Source organism: Hypomesus nipponensis, chromosome 6 (genome assembly GCF_054491055.1).
Source record: "Hypomesus nipponensis isolate SF chromosome 6, ASM5449105v1, whole genome shotgun sequence".
In the NCBI taxonomy this organism is placed as follows: domain Eukaryota; kingdom Metazoa; phylum Chordata; class Actinopteri; order Osmeriformes; family Osmeridae; genus Hypomesus; species Hypomesus nipponensis.
In genome coordinates this window covers 14,545,181-14,568,143 of record NC_140366.1, presented here as the reverse complement: position 1 = coordinate 14,568,143, position 22,963 = coordinate 14,545,181, and the positions used below count along the sequence as shown (strand labels likewise).

Genomic DNA, 22,963 nt, shown 5'->3' with positions numbered 1-22,963 from the left:
CCTCTCTGTTTCATTCTCCTATAGTCTGACACTGCAGCCCCAGTGAAACATGACTCAGGATGAATGGAGCTTTTAGAGCTTGTCGTCCCACACATTGTTCTGGTATCTGGTACTTTTTTATTTGTCCGTCACCCAATAAAACACGCACTCGGCCATTTGATACCACTTGCTGACCCAGCCTCGCTCCCCCCCTCCTCCTTGCAGATAACCAGGCCTTTTTAGGATCCTTTTCTTTCCACTGTTACTTGTAATTCATAAATGAAGAGCTTGCCTCATCATGTTTGGCTTCTAACCTTGTAAAGCTTACATTCCCTCACTCCTCCTATCTCTGTTTTCAATGCTCCGTGTGTACCAGGACTTGGTGAATCACAGAATCTGAATGTGATTGAAACAGCAAATGTTTCTGTAAAGTGTAATGGACCGCTTCCATCCCAACCCAGGCTGAGAGAGCATAAGTGGAACAAGAGAACGCAATGTCATGTAACAGAATAACGCGGTGTGTTCGCGTTTTCCTTAGTGAGACCCAGCAGAGACCAAATTACCTGTGAGAACCCCATACCCAGAGCTCTTGTTTTGATTCTGTCTACTGTTCCTGAGGGTCGGACTCTTATTAGATTCTGTCTGCGTATCCACCCGCCGCTCAGACGAGCCCTCTGACAGCCTTCCTCCAGTCGAGTTTGGCCTGGACCCATCAGCTTCACATTCTCTCTGGTTATCCTGCCTGGGGGGTGGGGGTGGGGGGCTAGGGGGGTGGGGGGCCAGGAGAGGGTGTAATTTATGTTCTCTGCACCACCTGGATCTGGAGCAAACAAGCTTGTGCCTCCACGCAATGGGGGGACCAGCGATGCGAGTAACGCCATTAAAATCCCCAAACCATCTTTTTCGTAATTTTGAGTGTGTGGTTAGGCAGACAGGCTATGTTCTGCTGTGCTTGTGTTCCTGTGTGTGTTAATGTGTGTTTTTTTGTGGGGGTTGGTGTGTGTGTGTGTGTGTGTGTTGGTGTGTACAAGGCGTCTGACTCCTGCGGTTCTGAGGCAGTATCGGCTCCATTTGTTCAGCTGGTCCGATGCAGGATCAGGTGGCCGAGGTATCCCCTGAATCCCTCGAGTCCCTCTCCTTGAGGTGCCCCAACCCCCCCTACCCCCCCCCCCCCCCCGCACTCCAGACGGATCCCGTTTCCACCCCTTCAGCAAACCAGCCCCTGCAATCATCCCCTACTGTCATTTATTATGGCAAAATGAAAGATTCCAAGCTGTGAGTTCGTTTGCGTTGGCACCGACGAAGGCTCCGGTCATTCAAATTCCCCACATTTTACGACTGAGGACTGCTGCAAGATTATACACACAAATACACACACATAGAAGCACACACAGGCACACACACACAGGCACACACACACAGGCACACACACACAGACAAAAAGCCATAGCCTTTATCTCTTTTCTAAAACAATATCCTGGAGCAGGAGATGGCAGTGTGCCATTTGGTTTGACCCCCGTCAGGCCTCCCACCTCTACCCACCAACCAGCACCAAGGCCCTGTGGTGGGGCAGTAGAGGGCCCACTGGGACCTGGAACACCATGGGACACAGCACCAACTGCTGTCATTATGCAAATCCCCTTAGAACACCTGGCTTTAATCAATTATCCACAAGATATCTGTGTCTTTGCCTCCCACATGTTGAGACACGCATCCCGATAGCGAGAGTCACAGAGGGAGAGACAGGAAAGAGAGAGAATGGAGAGAGAGAGAGAAAGAGAGAGAGAGGCAGAGAGAGGGTGGAAAGAGACAGAGAAACAGAGTGGAGAGAGGGGGAGAGAGATATGAGAGAGGCAGAAAAAATATATATTGACAGGCACAGTTGGAATCAGCCAGAACAATCCCAGAGGGAATGTGAACAAGACAAAGCAATACAAGTTGAAAATAAGACGATTGTGTTTTAAGCACTTCTGTAAAATTGTCAAAAATACTGCCACAAAGAGAGGCACTGAATGACTGCAGAAAGAAAAAAAAAAGGCTGCTTATAATCTGTTGCTAAAATGGTTGCTCTCCATGAAACCTAAAGTCTATGAATACCAAAATAGTGCATCTGTCTAAAGCAATCTGAAAGGTGGAGTATTATATTGGCATGCATTATCAGAAAGGTATTTTCACATCCATAGAACTGTGCACATCCGTTTACACAACTGTTTTGCACGGCACAATTTTAAGAGCGCCCGGGAGTGGAAAGTGTTTTGCTTCAGTTAAATGTCACACAACACAAAATGTCAAGGGAGGAATGTGATTAGAACCCCTCACATCCTGGTTTTTGTGCGTTGATCACAAGAGCTGCAGCTTCGGTTTTCTTATCTGCAGATGAGAGAAGAAAAAAAAATCATTATATGGCAGAGAGGGGGAGTGGGGGGCGAGTTTGACTGGGGTCACTGTGACTGTGTATGGTACAGGATGTAAAAAGAGTGTTTGTTTGAGCATGTGAGCGTGTGTGTGTGTGAGGGCTGTTCACCCTCTCAGAACAGCTAAATGTGCATGAACATGGAGACAATATGTGGTCAGCTGTTCGCCTCTCCCCCCAGACTAATTCTCTGACGGAGAAATGAGGCCAGTGACCTTATGAAGGAATCTTCCCTGTCTCCTTCTGGCAGGCACTGAAACCTCCAAACACCTTACTGGCTGAAAATATGACCATGAGACTTGATGGAGTATCAAATGAAATATGGAGATTGTTATTAATTCATGGGGAAGTATGGCAGTGAGAAATATATTTTAAAAATTGTCTGGCGTAGTTGAGAGCAAATTCATAGTAGTCAGAATTTTTGTTCTTCCGAACAGTGGAAAAATATGGAGAAAAGTGCTGCAGCACATATGAACCAGGCATACATTCAAATGTGTGACTTTTGGACAGATATTGGCCGGGTCTTAACGCTAAGAGCTTCTTAAGAGCGTTGTAATCTGGGAAACCCGGCCATTAACAACAGTTCCAAAATAAATATGTAATTTACTGTACCAAATAATTGTCTCACTTTCTCAAAATACATGTGCAATAGTAAACTTTGTTTCTTTTAGTTCTTTCTCTGAAATATTTAATGACCTTGTCAGTTTATTTAATTCCAGAACAGAAATAGGACTAATTATTCAATCAATTGCAGAGAAATAGTTACCTTGTTTGACAACCCATATGTATGAGAACATTATTCACACCCTGCATTACTGTAACATGAACAAGCACAGTAAATTAGACTGGAAAAGTGTGGGTCCTCTCCAACACCTTCATGGCAGATGTTCTTCACCAAAAAAACATAGGCCTTCAGACAAAGCCAAATACACTACTGCTGTCAGCTGTGAGCATCTCTATGCTAAAACTTCCTAAATTGTTATCTGTAATTTAGGAAGTTTTAGTATTAGGGTTAGTATAGTCGATTATTTATTGTTCATTTAGGAAGTTTCACTTATATAAACTCAGCATAGATGTAAATTATGTTCCGTGTACTTATATGTTATGTTATGCCAGGTGCTTGCGTTGTCTTGTCTTAAGAATTGCGGTGCCCAGTCTAACCTTGTGTTGTTCTGTGTACCTGACAAATATAAAGACTTGAACTTGAACTAAGTCATCGCAATGAGATTTCGGTTTGTTGGACGAACGCAAGACACCCCTTTTTGGTGGTTGTGAAAGAGAGACTGGTATTAAGGTTTCCCATCTGCTAACATTCGAAGCTCAATAGCGGCTAGCCTGGTTTCCCGTCTCGCTATTCTGTGGAGAGTTATTTGAACGCTGATGAGTCGGGAGCACGGAACTGGAAAGACCTTGTCTGGCGAGAGGCCTTGAGCCGCTGCTGGAAGACTGTCAGAGTGCCGAGTCATTAGAAATGCCTCATTTTCACTACGCTCTGTAAACGGCCGAATGGCCTCCGTCTAAATTAGCCCAAGTCTCCGTAGGGGAAATTGAATCGGGTAGCTAATAGAAGGGAGAGCTTGAGGTGACGTTAACATATCTGTATGTTTACTGACTGCTGGCCCATTGAACTTCATTTAGGAAGAACAGGAACCTTGAGGTTTTGGAAAGGTGACAAGTTGCCTAAGCTAAACGTTTAAATGGCAAGGAAATGCTCATGTTACCGCTATTGCAATTGCCACCATCATAGCCTTAGTCAATTCCGTGTCTTAGAGTGGAACAAAGGCCGTTGTGCTGATCCATGGCCTTTGACAAACATTGGAAATAGGAAAGATTTGAATTGCTAAATCAGCCTCAGTCAGCTTGCTTCATAGCTGCGATCCAGAGAGCACCAATAATAAATGGTTTATGCTCTTAAAATGTCAAATTAAAACCTAGTTTGTGTCTTTTTCAGCCAAATAAATTCTGATAAAATGTAAACCAAACTGGAAAATAATTTGAATTAAGTGAAAACTCAGGGTTGATGTGTCTTCCTCTTCTTAAGTGTGGGTAGAAGTCAGAAAAGAAGGCTTGCTCGCATTCGCAAAATGGATCTGTATGTAGCATCTATGGTATTATCTTTTCTTTTATAAATGTTATTCACATATTGGGACATAATCTTTCTGGCATACTAAATACTTTGGCAGCATGGGTATTGGAATAGTATGGTAGATACCATATGCTAGTATGGGTATTGGGGCATTCTGCTGTAGATTGTAGATGCATACTCTACCAGTCTGGGGAAACACGTTTTCCCCTTCATATACTGAAACTTCTTCTTTCCTCATGTTGCTAAGACACTCATAACCTTTGAGTAATGGAGCAATTTTGCTTTTGTGTGGGTGTGTGTGTGGGTGTGTGTGTGTGTGTGTGTGAGAGAGAGAGAGAGAGAGAGAGAGAGAGAGAGAGAGAGAGAGAGAGAGAGAGAGAGAGAGAGGGAGAGAGAGAGAGAGAGAGTGTGTGAAGTATTCGGGCTGATATCAGAGCTGGAAAAATGGCACAGCGATGACACGAGTGAAATGCTGTAATTGCAGGGAAGAGGTAGTGTGAGAGTGAGAGCGAGAGTTACCTGACAGTCGCCTGTTTGTAATTAAATGCTGTCAGAAATCTTTGGCCGCGTTGAAAGATTAGTGGGTTGACGTGTGCTGGGCCTCTGTGTTTGCTCTGCCTCGGCACTAAGGCACACAAGCCAAAAACAACCACCACCATCCCGTTACAGCACTCTCCTCCCCTCTATCACTACTTAGATCTTTCTCTTTCCTCCTCTCTCAGTCCAACTCAAAGACCCTCTCACTCTTCACCCCCTATCCCCATATATACAGCACCCTCTCTCTCTGTCTCTCTCTTTCTCCCTCCCTTCCTCCCTTTCTCTCTTCCTCTCTCCATGTCTTTCTCTCTCTCTGTATAACTCGGCCTGTCTGCCTCTTGTGTTGTGCTTGGAATAAATAACAACAATGATTTGCAGGCCGTGTGTCTGAGGTGCTGGATGAACCCAGAGGAGCTTGAAGGGCTTTTCTGGTGTCAGCACTCCTATGACTCCTGCAAGCTACGTGTGTGTGTGTGTGTGGTGCGTCTGCATGTGTGTGTGTCTGTGTGTACAGACAACATAAAGAGCCCCATTGATAAGAACAAGTTCTTCTTGTTAACCTATCAGGGGAGCTGGGCCGATGCCAGCTCTTGAGTCCCGAGGCAGATTTCTACTCTACCCCGGTGTGACACAGCCGAGCCCCAGCTCAGACTTGCACACGGTAGGAGGAGCACACGTGGAAACACTCACATGCCAGGAGATCCAGCAAGCGAGGAGGGTCTGGAGCTCTGTCTGACCCTCCCGCAGGCTTTCACCTCTCAGGGCTGGGCCCTCTGTTTCACACTGAAGAACACTTGCATGTGGCATTTGTGGCATTTCTAAAGTGTCTTTCTGATGCATTCCACTTCACGAAGATACCCGATCCAGTGCTCAGGGGAAAACAGATACTCATGAGAAATACCTGCTGGCCTCGGTTGCCATAACAGGTTTCAGTAACGCAGAGGGGAATTTTAACCATTCCTCACACGTGTTTTGCTGTTATTTTCATTTTCTCCGAGGTTAAAGGAGCTCAGTTTGTTTTATTACCGCTGTGACTACAGACTGGACATCAGCTGCAGCCAACAGTTGTTGAGCACACCCGTTGTCAAATAAAAGTGACAGGATGAAGGTCAGGGATGAAACAAAGCAGGGTACTGTGGAGAGGCCTGCCAGGCAGGATTGTCTGCCCACCAACAAATTAGCTTGTTTTCACTCTTTTTCTGTTTGTTTAACAATCACAAGGCTGTGAATGTGAGACCAACTGCTGGTGAAATCGACATTCTCTCTCCGACACATACACATATACACACAAGCTTTGACTATTGGGTAAATCCAACCCCAAACCACATAATTAATCACAACAACAGCCACAACAAGTGGCTCGAAATGCCAGATTACTGTGGGCAGTGCACACTGAGGGGAAAAAATATGTGTTCTGTAAGCACATCAACATTACCTCCAACCCCAGCGTTTGTGCATTAAAAACTGGAGGATATAGCAGAATGAAAAAACATATATATCGGCTGAACATTACAAAATCTTAAAGGGATGATTCTCTCATAGCCATGTGTTTCTACAGATAGATTGTGCAAATTGTAAGGGCTTAAACCGCAGTTGCAAAGAATGTAGCACCCAAACCACGATGATGGCTAAGAGTTTAGTTTTCCATCTCTAAATATAACTTGACATAGCCTGCAATTCCTTTGATGTAAAAGAGCATTGGATATTTGCATGATGGCTGTCAACAGAGGAACTTGAGTGAAAATTATATCAAAAGGATTTAAAAAATATATAAATACCCAGACAAGCGTAAATCAGCATAGATTATTTGACGTTTAGCTTCTACACTATCTTTGAAACCAATGGCAAACTGTTCCCAGGCATACGTCTAAATGTAGTAATAACGAAATGTATGCCCCAACTTGTCTCAAAGTACATTTGATACGACAAAAGCCTAAGAAGTCCAGCCTTGCCTCAGAATAAAGGGGAAAAGTCCAATGCCCGGAATTGTACCCATGGGCAAACTAAATAACACTCACATCAACTCGAATAGATGTACCACATACATTTCTAACCGTGCAATCAGGGACTTTGCCAAGTCAGTGAATGTAGCTGATCAGTCTGATGATACGAGAGGCTTGCAGCGGTGAGGCTTGTTCCTGCACTATGAAGTTATTTGATGTTCATGACTCTGCTGGTCCCTCGTTAGTTATTTTCAGACATTCTTGTAATTCTGTTTAGAAAATTGTCTGTCTGTGGAAAAAAATGGAAATCCAGAAATATCTAATCCGCCAGCCCCTAATAAATCCCAGGAATGAGAGTGTCTATCCCGTGAGATTACAGTCCATCTATCTCATAGGCACCAATTACAGTATAGTATCGCTGAGGGAAAGTAAAAGATGAGTCCTTTACAGTTTTACCGGCCTAGTGTTTGTGTGTTGACATGAAAACACAACTATATCAATATGACAACATAGCCTTGGGGGTTGCCAGCTAGTGCAAACATGTACTTGCTGATCTTGCGGCGTCCTCGATCATCTTTTACTGCAGTTTTACATCCCTTCCCGGTGAGAATTTGCACCATTCACCCTTGACTATTATAGGCCTTTCTCCACTTCTCCAACAGTGTAATTCACACAAAGGGGTCTTTATAAATAACTAATGGTGGCTAAAACAAAGATCTCTATATCTTAACGTGAGGTGGCAGTGGGACAGGTGGGCTGGCTACGCTGGCTCTCCCAGAGTAATGTAATTAATCTACTTTGTGCCATGTTAAAGGCACAGAGGCACACTGGAGAAAGAAAAATGAAAAGGGAAAGTCATGAATTATACAATGATACTAGCTGCACAGCTACTGACCTTAGCTACTTTTCCAATTTTTTATTAGATTTCCTTACTTTTTTCTTTGTCATTCTTCTTCACTTTCTCTCGTGGTAGGCATTTTTTTTTTTATTAGAGGGCACCTGACACAAAGCCCCATGCACTCTGTCCCTGTGAAGGAGCAGGGAGGTGATTTTGCCATCTCTCTGAGAAACTGAGAGGAGACATATTAGCCATATGTGATTCATTTATGATGCCATGCTTCAATTAATCTGCGCAGGGTGACAGACGCCAGGGCTGGGCCCGGTGCCACCTGAAAGAAAGAGCGATGCACCAGGGTGTCGTCACCGCTCCGTGAGGGATGAAGGGATCAGACAGATCCCTTTCATCAATAGATCTGAGGTCATCACTCAGCACCGTGACCAACCCCATCTCTCCTATCCTCCATCTTTCCCCCCTGACCGTCTCCGTCATCGCTTCTCTTCCTCCTTTCTCTTCATATTCCTTCTCACTCTCTCTCCTCTTGTGGGGAGATGAAATGGGCTAGTTAAACGGGAATCTGGACCAAGGTTCTGCTATTCATCTACACTCTGAGTGAGATGTTGAGTGATTGGGAGTGGGGACTAGATGTGGAGATCTGGGGGAGACAGCCCAGGGATGTTTCCTAAACTATTTCTAACTGGGGAAACTAGCCTTGGCGGTGAGTGGACGCTGGAGGGAAGCGGGATTGGTGAGGATTTAGCCGCGGAGAGCAGATGGAGGTACAGATTGGTATGTACATGGTTATTGTCTTAGTGGAGCCATATGGGGAGAACATTTGCAAATATCTGTTGTGTTTTTGTCAACAGAACTAGAAGAACTGGTCTTTTAAATGAAGGATCAGCACATACAACACGACATCGCTAGACACAGAAGTAATTTTCTCCACATCAGTACAACACTACAGTATGACTGTTATGATTTCTTTTTTTTACAGTTACAATTTTAGAATCAACAAACAAAACAGATATTCTGGACTTTTATTTGGATGAAATGAACACATCTTCAGGAAGACTGGTTTATTGTTATTAGTTAGGGTCTTGTTTTAGTCAAGTCAGTAAGGCTGAGCAAGGGAACCAAGAACTAGAACAAGATAGTCAAGCTACTGGTCAAAGGGAGTGGACTCACTTGAGCTTCCAGATCACAACAACAACAACAGCATCAAACTTCTGTAATCAGAGGATTAGAAAACGCCTGACAGTTTCAAGCACAATTTCACCTGTGATCTGGAATTATCCTCAATCCTCTTGTAGTGAATATAAGACTAATATTTAGTCTGAGGACAAGACAACATATCCAATGCCCATACCCTGTGAAATAATAATTGTGCATCTCCCTAATCAGACTTTTGACAGTTTTAGTTATAACCTTCCACAAGGAATTAGCAGATTAACAACAAGCGTGCTAATCCACTCTCACTCTCTCACTAATTCTGAATGAGAGCCAGACCAGCAGAAAGCTTCAGTCGTAATGAGGAGAATCTCTTTGCTACAGATGTTCTCCAGGGGTATAGAGTGAAGCGATAAACAGTGAATTTGGCCAGGCAAATTAAATTGCTTGTCTAATTGATGTCCCGACTTTCTTTTTTGTCTACATTGCTGAAGTACGCGGCTTTCCCTATCTTCTTAAAGTGAGCATCATCCGTCATTTAAGTACCGTGGATGTCTAATAAATAAATCCCAGACGAGGTTGCAAATTCACATTAATTATATTACAACAATTTTATAACTGTTTGGGGTCATTCAGCTGTCAATTGGGTGGCGGCAGTCTTCACCCTTTTTTAAATAGTAGACAGTCCGATAATGAATGTTCCTGTGAGCAGTAAACACTGAAGAAAGGACGTTCTAGTTGTGAGTGTGATGGTGTTATAAAATGACCATAAATAAACATAACTCATGATGTGAAAGTTGATAAGAGACAATCAAAACAAACACCAGACAACAATCTAACAAAACTAACGCATTGACTTATCAGTTCTTTGGTCCTACCTAGTAATACTATCAGGCCCACATCTGATTCAACTAACACAACGTTGATGGTGGTTGTGTTTTTTTCCTAGCCTGCATCGGTCAGAATACATAACTCGGTTACTCTTCAGTTTCTCTAAAAACAGACACACTGCAAACAGAGTGGCAGTCCTTTTTCCTGCGCTTTTCAACTTGTTTTGCCCAATCGTGCTCCTCAGAGTAGCCCAGCAGGAGAAATCAAAACACAAGCTGTGCATACAATGAAAATTCACAAAAACATAAATGGCTCCTTTAAAACCATTGCCATTATGTCCAGGAACTGCTTAAAAGTAAATCATACTGTACGAGCTAGGGGCTGGTCTGGAACTACAACCTGCAGTTATCTTGGTCTTCAGGCGAGATGGTTTGCTTTATGTTTTACATTTTGCATTTTCATTCTTTTAGCATGCACTTTTATCCAAAGCAACCGACAAATACCACCTACTGTAAGTAAAGTGGAAGATGACAAATCTGAAGTGTATTGCTCTAACACTACTGAACTATTTGATTCACTTTTTTTTTCACGCAGTCTCTTCAAATCACAGACTCGTCAAATCATAAATAGCCAGCTCGCATTGTTCAGCGTGTGGGTAAGGGTTGGTGAAGGACGATCTGGACAATAGCCCTTCAGGACAGAGAAACCCTCACACAGTCTCAGTATGAAGTGTCTAGCCTTGAGGGTAGAAGCTAGAGCCCACATCCTCACCAGTACAGCCAGGCTAAGACTTCCTCTCCCTTCAGTTCAGAGGGGGAAATTCAGCCCAGATGTGACTTCAAACAGAGGGAAAAGCTGCAGGGATTGAAGAAGGGATAAGGCCCATCCTTTGCGTGACCCTCAGACCTGTTCCTGGCGTGTATCTCTTTTTCTATCCCTCTTCCCTTTCTTTCTTCTTTATTTCTTCTTTTCATTTTCACACCCTCTCTGTCCGTCTCTCTTGTTCTATGTTTTGTTCTTGTCTTTTCTGTTCCAACAAAATCCTTCTTTACTTACTGTTTCTCGGTTGTCTTCTGTCTCTCTCTTTTGCTCTCTCTCTCTTTTGCTCTCTCTCTCTCTTTTGCTCTCTCTCTTTTGCTCTCTCTCTTTTGCTCTCTCTCTTTCTTTCTCTCTCTCTCTCTCTCTTTCTCTCTTGTCTTCTTCCTCTGTCGCACTGCCTTTACACTTAAATCTTTTTTCTCAGTGATCCTCTCTATCTCCTCGCCTGATACAGGGGCCGGGCCCGTCAGTGGTTGTAAAGCCTGACATTAGCATGGGGCTGCAGTGGAAGAGATGAAGCCATAGCATTCATGTAGCCTCACAATTCTCATCTGAGAAAACTCACTGAACACTGATTGAGCACTCTCTGCCTCCCAACAGTGTGAAAAGAGCTTTCATCTTCAAAACAGACTCCAGTAACTTCTCGTCTCTTTACTGTAACTGGACAGAACAATGAACATAACAACCCCCATGACTGAACATGTCAGGGAAAAAAAGGGTAGCAGGAACATTTAATAATATTCATATTGTGCACTTAGAAGTGACAGTTGGAAATTTGACTTGCCTCTCATGAGACTTTACATTACGAATGCAGGTATAGAAAGTTGATTGGGATTGAACTGACAGACTTAAACATGATTACCGCGCGAAGATTAATGAACATATTGATCGGCTGAGAGCTAAAAACTTAATCAGCTTCCCTGCTCCCTCTGAAGGAGCCTACGGCTGGTCTCAGTCCATCTCTCCCTGCCATAATCACACCAACACCAAGCAAAACAGGAATGTCATACCCCAGTCATCATACTGCTATCTTACCAATCACATTCCACGTGTTAAACAGGGATGTGGAGTTGCTTTGAAGTGTCCAGATGTAAACATACCAAGAGAAACACGCTAAGCTAATGATGTCTCCTGGGCCTGCTGTGTGAATGTGGGTGAAGTAAACACCAGGGCCAAGGGCCCGTATCTTTGGCCTCACTGTAAGCTCTCAAACAGGGTTACTTTCTGCCGTCCAGTCAGAAACAGCCACCATGTTGGACTTTGATCTGACCTCAGGAGCGGGCAACACCGGTTCTCCAGTTTCAGCACAACAGTGCCGCTGTAAACATCACTCGCAAAACTGACAGAGAGAGAGAGAGAGAGAGAGAGAGAGAGAGAGAGAGAGAGAGAGAAAGAGAGAGAGAGGGAAGGAAGAAAGAAAGAAAGAAAGAAAGAAAGAAAGAAAGGAAGGAAGGAAGGAAGGAAGGAAGAAAGAAAGAAAGAAAGAAAGAAAGAAAGAAAGGAAGGAAGGAAGGAAGGAAGGAAGGAAGGAAGGGAGGAAGGAAGGAAGGAGGAGAGAGAAGGAGAGAGAAATATATTGACAGAGAGACAGAGAGAGAAGAGAGAAATGGAAGATTAGTCCCAGGTCTGATGCAAAAATAATATTTGGATTTATAAAATATGTGTAAAATTGGTATTCGTTTGAAATCAATACATAAAGCATGACTTCTAATTCAGTGATTCAAGATTAGATCAGGAATTTATCTTTAAGCTTGCTCAAGTGATGCAACGGAAAAACCTAAATATTACAGTAAACTGGAGTAACAGGACTCCCATGTTTGCATCTCTTAGAAATTCTTTTATTTTACATTTATATTACATTACTGATGACTACAATGAGCCAATCCCTTAAGTAAAGCACAGGAAAGTCACTTTTTTTTATACAAATTACTTGCTTGCTGTATAAATAATTCAGTTTAAGTCCTACACGGAATGTTGTGTCATAGATTAATGTCGGACCAGGAAACAATGCCTTAAACATCCCTAGACTTCAGACAACTATTCAAATAATGTTGAAATGTGCAATAGAACATGTCCATCCACTGCAAAGAAAAAAAACAGCACATGCAGTTTCCTCTGCATTCTTCACATGTCCAATATACTGTATAATTCATGCTGTGTACAGCGACCTGATTTATGAAGAAATTAAATATTTTAGAACGGGCACGGCAAGGCAGTCCATCTTTGTGGCATGGCAGCCAAAATTAAACATGAAAGGCTGAATAAAACCAACCAAGCTGAGGAGAGATGTTGATGTAGTGGCAGATTGGTATGGCATTGGGTGGATTCCGGTCCTTGGGAGGGAAGGAGAGGGATTTGAGATGTGGCCGTGTCACAGTGTCAGTTGTCAGGGGACCTGTAACATCTGTTTAAAAGTTGTCCGTGGTTTACATTTAATCAATCTGCTACACCAATATCAATGAGTGGGTGGCTTTTGTTTGTTTTATGTTTAAGATGTGCAATTTGGGTGAACTTGTACCTAATGTGTACCTAAATAATTATGGAGTAGACTCCAGAATGTAAAATAAAGCGATCTGTGATACACACATGCTATTTCAAACTCTCCTAGTAGTAGGCTGTACGTGTATGTGTGAGAGAATATGTGCATTTGTGTGTGTTTATGTCAGAGAGAGACAGAGAGAGAGAGACAGAGAGAGAGACGGAGAGAAAGAGAGAGAGAGAGAGAGAGAGAGAGAGAGAGAGAGAGAGAGAGAGAGAGAGAGAGAGAGAGAGAGGAGAGAGAGAGAGAGAGAGAGAGAGAGAGAGAGAGAGAGAGAGAGAGAGAGAGAGAGAGAGAGAGAGAGAGAGAGAGAGAGAGAGAGAGAGAGTGTAGGGCAAAAGTATGCTGAATCCGAACTTTGTCGGATGGCTGAATAGTCAAAAGACGTTACTTCGGTTGACAGTGCATCTGAAAGCTTTACATTAGGTGAAAATTACGCTGACAGGAATATCAATCCTTAAATGCCTTCGGCCTCATAGTAAAAGTTGATAACCAAAATGACATGAAACAAAAGACTACCAGGGGACCCATGTTCATTTCATCAGCGCATTTATAATTATGAGTTGGAGAAACAAATTAGGCCCGTTATATGCCTATATCTATAGACAATACAATATGTATCATATAAATACGCCCCAGACATGGCCAAATAGGCTACCTGGAATACAACTTGCTATTCTATGTTAATACCGGTGTGCGGGCAGCAGCAGCGGGGCGGATCTGTGGCTCAACGCCACCCCTGAGCTGCTCCGGAGATGCATTCTTTAGCAGGGAAGGGAAGGGAAGGAGGGACCGACAGAGCCAAAGAGAGTGAGACTGAGAAAGAAAGAGCAAGCGAGTGAGCGAGCGAGGGAGGAGAGAAAGAAGTGGTCGGTGCACCGACATCACTATCAACTGAACTTATCTAACGTAACAACTCTCCGGGATTCATTGCATTGGAGGCAATTTTTATCATCCCAAAAAACGGAAGCCGTCATGGCTGGGGCATCAAGCGGATACCTTGGCAAGTGCGCTTTCTCTGTTCCAGGGGATTCTAACGTGGAAACTCTGCGCTGTTTTGGTCCCACTGTAGTTGTAATGCATTTCCGAAGGTTTTGAAGGAATCGTGGCCGTAGGTTGAGCTGCGGTTGAACATAAAAGTGCGGTCAGTGTTGCGGACTCTCTATACTGGTCTCGGGCAGTATGCCGACTGATAGACTCATGGGTGGCAGAGCGCTCGGAACCGATTCGCACAAACAGTACCAAATGGCGCTGGATCGTTGCGCACTGTCACATTCCAGGATTGCATGAAGGACAAAGCGATAGAGAAAAAGTTTAACATTATTATGGGGTTCACAATGGATGTGGATATAGCGCAGTCTAAGGTATGGTGAACTTAAAGGCATCTTAACACTGAATCGTTATTCATATAAAGCAACGACACCGAACTAAATGGTATGGGTACACGCTGATAGGCTACACCATGTTGGGTATAAACATAACACTTTAGCAATGACTGCATTTGCGATGTAAATAGTTGTTGTTCAAGTGGAATTTCGCAAAAGTGCGGACTCTAGGCTACTTATTTATCTGCACTTGCCGTAGCCAGAAGCTTATGGTTTACATAGGCCATGTAAGACTTTTGCTATGAATAAATTTTTAATCTAGGTTCAATCGTAGATCTGCAGTTTGTCATCCGGGCAGGAAAGGTGACCAAGTTGATATCAGAGAGATCAGATCATGTTTTAAATAAATATTTTAATTATTTATTCGTGCGTTAACTAATTTAATCGTGTCTGAGATCAATGCGCTACAAAGCGCACCGCTTTAATTCTTTCCTCCATTGCCAGCAAATAAAAAAATAAAAAAACTTGATATACGCTTGAGGTTTCAATGCACGGTACGGCTCTCAATCCCTCTTTGTAATAATTCATTCAAATGAACACCCCTCGCTGGGTAGGCTTTGATGTTTACCTGATATGCTTCTTATCGCCTTTTAAATACCCCATCAATTTAAAACTTTTAATTGCATTTCTGTCGTTAAATCCAGTACTTGGCTAATCGGATTTTGTCCTAGTGTGATATCACTTTGTTCATCTGTGAACTGCTCTCAGATGTAAAACGTCATTCCGTTTGCTCACACAAATATCTTGATTCACTACTTGCTCCCAAGTTGGTCAATAGAATTGCTCTCAATAAAATACAACACTTTCAATTTTCCTTTTAAGGGTTTAAGGGCATGTTCTGCCATTCAGTTCCGTTTTTACAACTGACATTACATTTAGTGGTCCCTGGCCCTTAAATACGTACAGCGATAATCATTTTAGATGCTGCTGCCGTGGCACATTTTTTGCTTGCTTATTTTCCCGGTATCTTATTTGATTAAATGTTGTCTTTTCAATTTAGAAAAGTAGATCGCAGATGTATTTTATGTTTCTTTTGCTTCATGTTCCATAGAATCCTTCTGCACAACAAACCAATTCACGTGAGAGCCGAGGCCCTTCTAACCCATGGTTATCCTGCCTGTTTAAAATTCTAGACATTCACGCCGTTATTTATTAAAAGTATATGGGCCTATTGAGCATTGACTAGGGGTGGCGCTCCTGTAAAATTGAAAGCACAGGATGACAAGCAGTATCTTTCAATCATCAGGGAAGAAAATGTGTGATGGGCTATAAAACCTGACTACTGCACGAGGGGATCCAACGCATTCGCATGGCCTTGAGGTGACGACTCCCGACATCTCATTGAAAAATAGCCCATATCGATCATTTATTGCAGGTTGAAGGACTAAATTATTTTCCAATCCCATTTCATTTGACAAGCTGCGTATGTCATTCTAGCTTGATGGAGAAGCTCAACTGGACTACTCCACCCCACCCTACAAAACACACACACACACACACACACACACACACACACACACAGTGATGTGTGTAATATCATGAGCTGGAGGTGTACAAACACCTTGTACTGTTAAGAAAAGACAGACTCAATTTACAGTAAGCACGTGTAGCAACATCGACATCAAAGTCTTCAAAGTACAAAGACAGAAAATTGCTTTTCACATTTGAGAAAGGTCTTGCCATATGGTGTAATGTTCCTTGGCTCGTCTTTGACTCTTTATGTTTCAAACAAACTTGACTTCTTCCTTTGTGTTCTTGTTGTTTCGTGGCATTACAGTGCTGTTGGAAGTACTGAGTGAACATGGTGTGCTAGCAGTGCTATTTTCTCCTTGGATGGCATAAAGGAGCCATGAAAGACTCCATTATATCTCTTAAACCGGATGTGCCAGAGCTGTCCTGCATTTTTATCAGATGGTTTGCCATTTTTGAAAGAAATAGCCTGTGCATAATTTCAAAGCTGTGGGAATCTGTGTGTCTGTGTGGGAGGGGGCAGGGGCTATAGATGTGTGTGAGACTGTGTGAAAAATGGTGTGTGTGTTAATCTTGAGTCAAAGTGTGTGTGGTGGGGTACGGGGCAGAAGAGGGTTCTGTGCCTGGGCAAGAGAGCGAAGCTCTTTTGACTGAGAACAGACCACCCCTGAAAATACTAATCCAGCCATTCTTTTGTTGGAACAGGTCTCTGGATCCAAATGTCACCCCCCTTGGACACTACCTCAGGAGGGGAGCAGGAGAGTGTGACGGGTGGGCGAGTGAAGCCTACGAAGGCTCACCGCTGCCAGGCTACTTACTGGTCCAGACTGGGCCCGCTGCAGTGAGACAGGACCCCTGCTACGGTCTGATATCTCAGCATGGATGGAGCCAGTCAGTGGAGAGGCTATAGCAGCAGCTAATGAGACCATTGCTCTTCAGCTGAGCACTGGCAATTACAGGGGGATTACCCTTGCGCCTTCCTCCCTTCTCCACCCTGTGAACTGACGCTTTATCAAACTCTCTTAAAGGACTCTGTCTTTATAGTGGATATACTCTATTGCCTTCTTTAGCCCATTGTTCAGGGAGGTGTGACCATTTTTTTTTTCCTTTGCTCAACTTTGTTTGTTTTTTGGTTTCACTATGGAGTTTTTACAGGCCAGACTGTGGAATAAAGACTGGGCCTCGTTTCTGAGATTCTGGCTGACGGTCCTCCTGAGTCTCAACATGCAGTTTAGCTCTGGTGCTTCCTGCCCTGTGGAGTGCCGCTGCGACAAAACGTACGTTTACTGCAATGAGCGGAGCCTGACTTCAGTTCCCCTGGGTGTTCAGGAGGGCCACAAGATCCTCTTCCTCCACAACAACCAGATCAACAACGCTGGCTTCCCACTAGAGCTTCACAATGTCGGCTCGGTCGAAACCGTGTATCTCTACGGCAACCAGCTGGACGAGTTCCCCCTTAACCTGCCCAAGAACATCCGGATTCTCCACCTCCAGGAGAACAACATCCAGACCATCTCGAGGGCTGCCCTGGCCCAGCTGCCCAAGCTGGAGGAGCTCCACCTGGACGACAACTCCATATCGACGGTGGGGGTGGAGGAAGGGGCCTTCAGGGAGGCCCTCAGCCTCAAGATGCTCTTCCTCACCAAGAACCACCTGAGCAGTGTGCCCATTGGTCTGCCAGAGGACCTGACTGAGCTGCGATTGGATGAGAACCGTATTGCCGTCATCGCAGAAGAGGCCTTCCAGAACGTGACGCGTCTGCAGCGCCTCCTGCTGGATGGGAACCTGCTGACGGACGAGGGCATCGCACCTGGAACCTTCCAGGAGCTTACCAACCTCCGTGACTTGGCGCTGGCCCGAAATTCACTCACATTCCCCCCGCCCCTCCTCCCCAGCCAGGCCCTGGTCCGGCTCAGCCTGCAGGATAATCAGATCGACCAGATTCCTGTTGACACCTTCTCCCAGCTCCAGGGGCTGGAGAAGCTGGATATCTCCAACAACCAGCTGCAGATCCTCACGCAGGGAGTCTTTGACGGACTTGTCAGTCTAAGGCAGCTCACAGTTCGTAACAACCCGTGGCGCTGCGACTGTGCCGTCAAATGGGTGGTGGTGTGGCTCAAGTCGTTGTCGGCCTCGCTCAATGTCCGGGGCTTCATGTGCCAGAGTCCGGAGAAGGTGCGCGGTATGGCAATCAGAGAGCTGACCCTGGATGTAATTGAGTGCCCGTCTGGCTCCGACGTCCTGCCCTGGCCCACCTTGCGCTCCACTCCCCCTCCGACCACCACCACCGCCATGATCACCATGACCACCAAGCTCACCTCCACCCCCATCCCCATGTCCACCCCCTCCTCCCTCGCCTCCCCCTCCCCTCTCCCGGCCCTGCCGCCTCACCCCTCTGGCCCCTTGCCCCCGTATGAAGACCCTCTTCGCATCTCTTTCCACGTGGTCAACTCCAGCTGCATCGAGGTAAGCTGGGACTCCTACTACACTGTCACGGCCTACAAGGTCACCTGGGTGAAGATGGGCCAGAGCCTGATGAGCGACGTCACACGAGAGAAAACGGTCAGCGGAGACCGACGCCGCCTGAGTCTGACGAGCCTGGAGCCTCGCTCTCTGTACCGGGTCTGCGTGTACGTCCTGGACACACTCAACTCCTACCGGCCTGGGGAGGATACCATCTGTTCCGAGGCCAGGACCAAGTCTGCCTCGACCAACTCCAACAACAAGGCTGCCGGGTCGGAGCAGGCTGCCCCTCAGGACATCAATTCCACGCTCCTATTGGCTGGGGTGATCGGAGGGGCGGTGCTTGTCGTCCTGGTTACGCTGCTCGGCCTTTTCTGTTGGTACATGCACAAGAAGAGCCGTTCGTCATCGACTCAGTGGAAATACAACCGGGGACGCAGAAAAGATGATTACTGCGAGGCGGGCACCAAAAAGGATAACTCCATCCTGGAGATGACTGAGACTAGCTTCCAGATAGTCTCCCTGAACAATGAGCAGCTTCTCAAAGGGGATTTCAGGATCCAGCCCATATACACACCCAATGGGGGAATAGGCTTCAGAGACTGTCACCTTAGTAACAATAGCTTAGCCTACTGCAAGAGCAGCAATGTTCCCAGCACCGAGTTCTGCCTCACGTGATATTGCACTGTTCAGGACAGACGCACTGCGTCCTCATTCACCACCCTTTGTTTGAACCGAAAGCAGACAAACACACACAAAACAATCTTAGTTCAAATATACTGTACCATATATATATTTCCTAGTTCTGTCTTACATGTAATTTATATATGGACGATAATGTGGAATTCTGATATCTTTTTTATTCTTAGTAAAAGAGATACAAATGGTTTTATAATCAGCTGGGGTTTGAAAGTTGTTTTATGCTCAAGTAGTGAACATGAGAATTTGTACAATCACTGCACGCTGGTGTAGTTCTGACGAACACTGTCAGGTCTAGACGGTTGGACTCATGAGGGCTGGGATTCTTTGCTAACCACAGAAGCGAAAATAAGGCCTTTGTGCAGAAACGAAGCAACCCCTTGCAGCCAGAACGGCAGTTAAGATAACACAGCGGTCGAGCAATACAAACACTGCTGATTAGACGACCATGGAAAAATAGCACTGGTGGTATTTTCTGAAAAGAATTGAAGTGCACTTTTCTCAATGCATCAGAGAGCATAAGCAGCCATTCAGGAAATTGGCATTTTTTTTCAGAGGAAAACAAATCAGACAACAAACTCTTTTCAACACCCCTTAGCCCGCATAGGATTAAGTAGACAATTTTGAATGTGGTAGGTGTTGGAGTAGGAAGGAGTACAACGTCAGTGTTGAGTTGAACAGCCTCACCTCTGTGAACTTGTAATGTTATGACAGCTGTGACCACTAGGGGGCAGTTCTCATTCAGCAAGGAGGTTGCCTGAAAGGTGTGTGTGTGAGACAGAGAGAGAGAGAGACAGAGAGAGATCTTACCACCCCAGAATCCATTACCTCAGCTGCATGGGTATTGTTTGAAGTGTTGTTTAGCTCGTCGAGCTACTTAAAGGTGTGGAATAATTTAAAACTAACAGTGGGCTCTCTGTTCACGGGGCCAATAATCCAGATTTTCTTCTACTCTGGGTTTGTATCCTGGGGACATCTTTGCCCCTGTGGGTGTGGGGGTGGTGTCTTGTCTGCAGAGTTTGTGAGGAAGTGATGGATTTGTAGTACCGTAGGAGATTAACTTACTTCAGTCTCCATACACTCATCAATCCTGTCTTTTTTTGTCGTTCTTTTGATGGTTAGACAAATGATTCATTCACAGCAACCATATTCTTATGTTTTCATTGGCCACACAGCAGTTTGATGAAGGAGCTGTCCCTCATAATTGTTCTCTCCATTGTCTGGTCAAGTCTGTGGGGCTGGCTATTTTGTTTACTGACTGATGGTCCAAAACAAAGCGGGGGCTCAAAATGGTGTTAGATTGATTCAGACGGAGAAAAAACAAAAAACAAACGAAGACTATTGACCTCTACTGATGGACTTACCCCAACTGATCCCCTTTGCTGTCCCGGACCTCAGATCCCTGTGGGAGCTCAATTAAAACCCAGTCTGGTGTGGCTGCTGCAGCTCTGAGCATGTGGAATGGGGTGCCAGTGAGAAGTCTTCATTATACATTTCTTACCCAGACTTCATTTGCTTTGACAAGATTTTGTTTTGCGTAGACGAGTTCAAAGAATTCCTTCACCCCTGCCCTTCTCCCTCAACCCCTCTTCCCTCTTCCCTCCCCCTTATTCCCTTTCCCTCCCCCTCTGCCCACCCAACCCCATCTCATAATCCTCATCCAAAAAAGGGAGAAAAATATGCAGACGTTATTTTCACTTGGCTGTATGAATCACTGTATTCACTTGGCTGTATGAGTCAGTGGCACCGACACAGCAACGACACCAATTTTAGCAACCCACTGAGAATGTATGGTTTGAAGGTGCAGGCTACAAAAGTGATTGTAATGACCGTGCTTGGTGTTTGTGCTTGAGTATTCACTCTTAGGAATCTCCTGTGAGGATTTACCATGAGGCAGTTGGTGTTGTGGAGTTACAAATACATACTCCTGGTTTTAGATTGTGTTCTATTGAAGATCATTACGAGTTATGCTAACTACAGGCTCTCCCAGGTTTTCCGTTTAACACCCAAAAGACAATTTCTCCAAATAGTCTCATTCCTTTTATATTACAGATATATGGAGCTACTGAAAAAACATTCAACATGGCAGTTGGTATTCTGAGGTTGTCAAAGCATCTCCATTTTTTGACCGACACACACGTGTCAGCACACACAAAACTACACACTACACACACTGTTACTGCTACTGTTCTCTCTATCACACACCTGGGTTCACCTGGGTTTACCTGGGTCCACCTGGCTTCACCTGGGTTCACCTTGGTTTACCTGGGTCCACCTGGGTTTACCTAGGTTTACCTAGGTTTGTTCCTTGGTCCATTTACGACTGCTTCGTGGTCCTCAACACTTGCTTGTGATACACATTAATAATCTAACCAATTATCCCATTACAGGCCTTGAATCCTTCATTTCTGTTGTCTGTATTAGCCTTGCCGAGACCCGGATTCAAACATTAGCACGTTAGTCATTCTCTCACATCACATATCCTAAGTGTAAGAATGTTGTAAGAAGAAAAAAAAGAGGTCCAGTTATTGCCTTACCTTTATGCAGCACTGTATAACTAACCCCAGACAGTTCATGACTTTTTAGAGATGGCTTAGAATCAAGAGGTGTGATACAGATGAGAGCAAGCTAATCGAATGGTCATTGAGTGTAAAGCACACTTTTTTTCATAATTACCCCAGTGAAAATAGACTTTGAACTAATGATAGAGAGAGGTCATCCATATAGGAGGAGGGGAGATAGAAGATAGGAGGACTGTGGCTGGGTGCCAGACTAGCGACGGGGAGGCCTCCCCTGTCAGTTTTTATTCAGCAAGAATTATTCTTAATTCTGAATTGAAAGAACACAGACTTCTTGATGTGACCAGTAGAATTATACCGCATTACAGACTGAGATGGAATGCAAAGTCCAGTTCATTACTATTTCAGGCTTTGAGAGAAATGTTCTTAAAGCTCATTGATTCACATCGAAATAATTATGCCGAATTACAGAGAGGTCAATTCACCCAAATGGATGAAATGTAATATGTTTAAGTTGTCTTTTCCTCCACTACCAAGTTTTTCATTTGAGGGAAAACCCCTATTTGCAAGTATTTATTTGTGCTCTCACTCAGACCATAATCTCATATGCAGTTTAATTGATTGAATTACAAAATATCTGGATATAACACTTATCATACAACAACTGGGTTGAAAGATGCATTTCAGCTGAGAACAATAATACAGACTGTTCATATACTGTAATATTTGAAAGAATACGTGTGCTGAAAATCAACAATGCATGTAATTTGGCTATTTAGGGAATACCTGATATTATGGCTTTTCATTTTAGACATTGCATACAGTTAATGACATAAACCAATATGCTACTTAGGAACCAAAGTTACATTTCTGTTCTCATGTTGAAATATTGTTGTTGTCCCATGTATGTGCCTTGAGGTTAACTTACAATGTAAAATCCTTGAAAACCTTTAAATGTTTTTGCACAAAAAAATGTATATAAAAGTAAAGCTTTTTGCAAATAAAAAATCCATGGGATTTGATCATTAATTATCATTATTGTCTCAAAAGAATTGTTTTTTTTTTCTTTCAGATCCAAAAACAATGCACTTCTGCAGTGCTATTCTAATGACCGTTACAGTAATAATAGTTGCTGAATTGTGTTTTAAACATAACATACTGACCTTCAGTTAGTTATAAAAACACAGTGAGTTTGATGTGTTCTTTTGGATTGTGTAGCCTGTGGGATAATATGGTATGACCTGGCCATAGGTTTAGCTCAGAGGTTAGAACATC

The 22,963-nt window shown here is 44.1% G+C and overlaps 1 protein-coding gene across 1 annotated transcript; it reads left to right on the top strand.

Moving 5' to 3' along the window:
* Positions 1-13,939: 13,939 nt before the first annotated feature.
* On the top strand, positions 13,940-22,698 carry flrt2 (fibronectin leucine rich transmembrane protein 2). Its single transcript, XM_084700672.1, has 2 exons — positions 13,940-14,516; positions 16,713-22,698. Exon 2 carries the CDS (start codon positions 17,148-17,150, stop codon positions 19,146-19,148), a length of 2,001 nt encoding a protein of 666 aa, XP_084556798.1. The 5' UTR covers positions 13,940-14,516; positions 16,713-17,147; the 3' UTR covers positions 19,149-22,698.
* Positions 22,699-22,963: the final 265 nt, after the last annotated feature.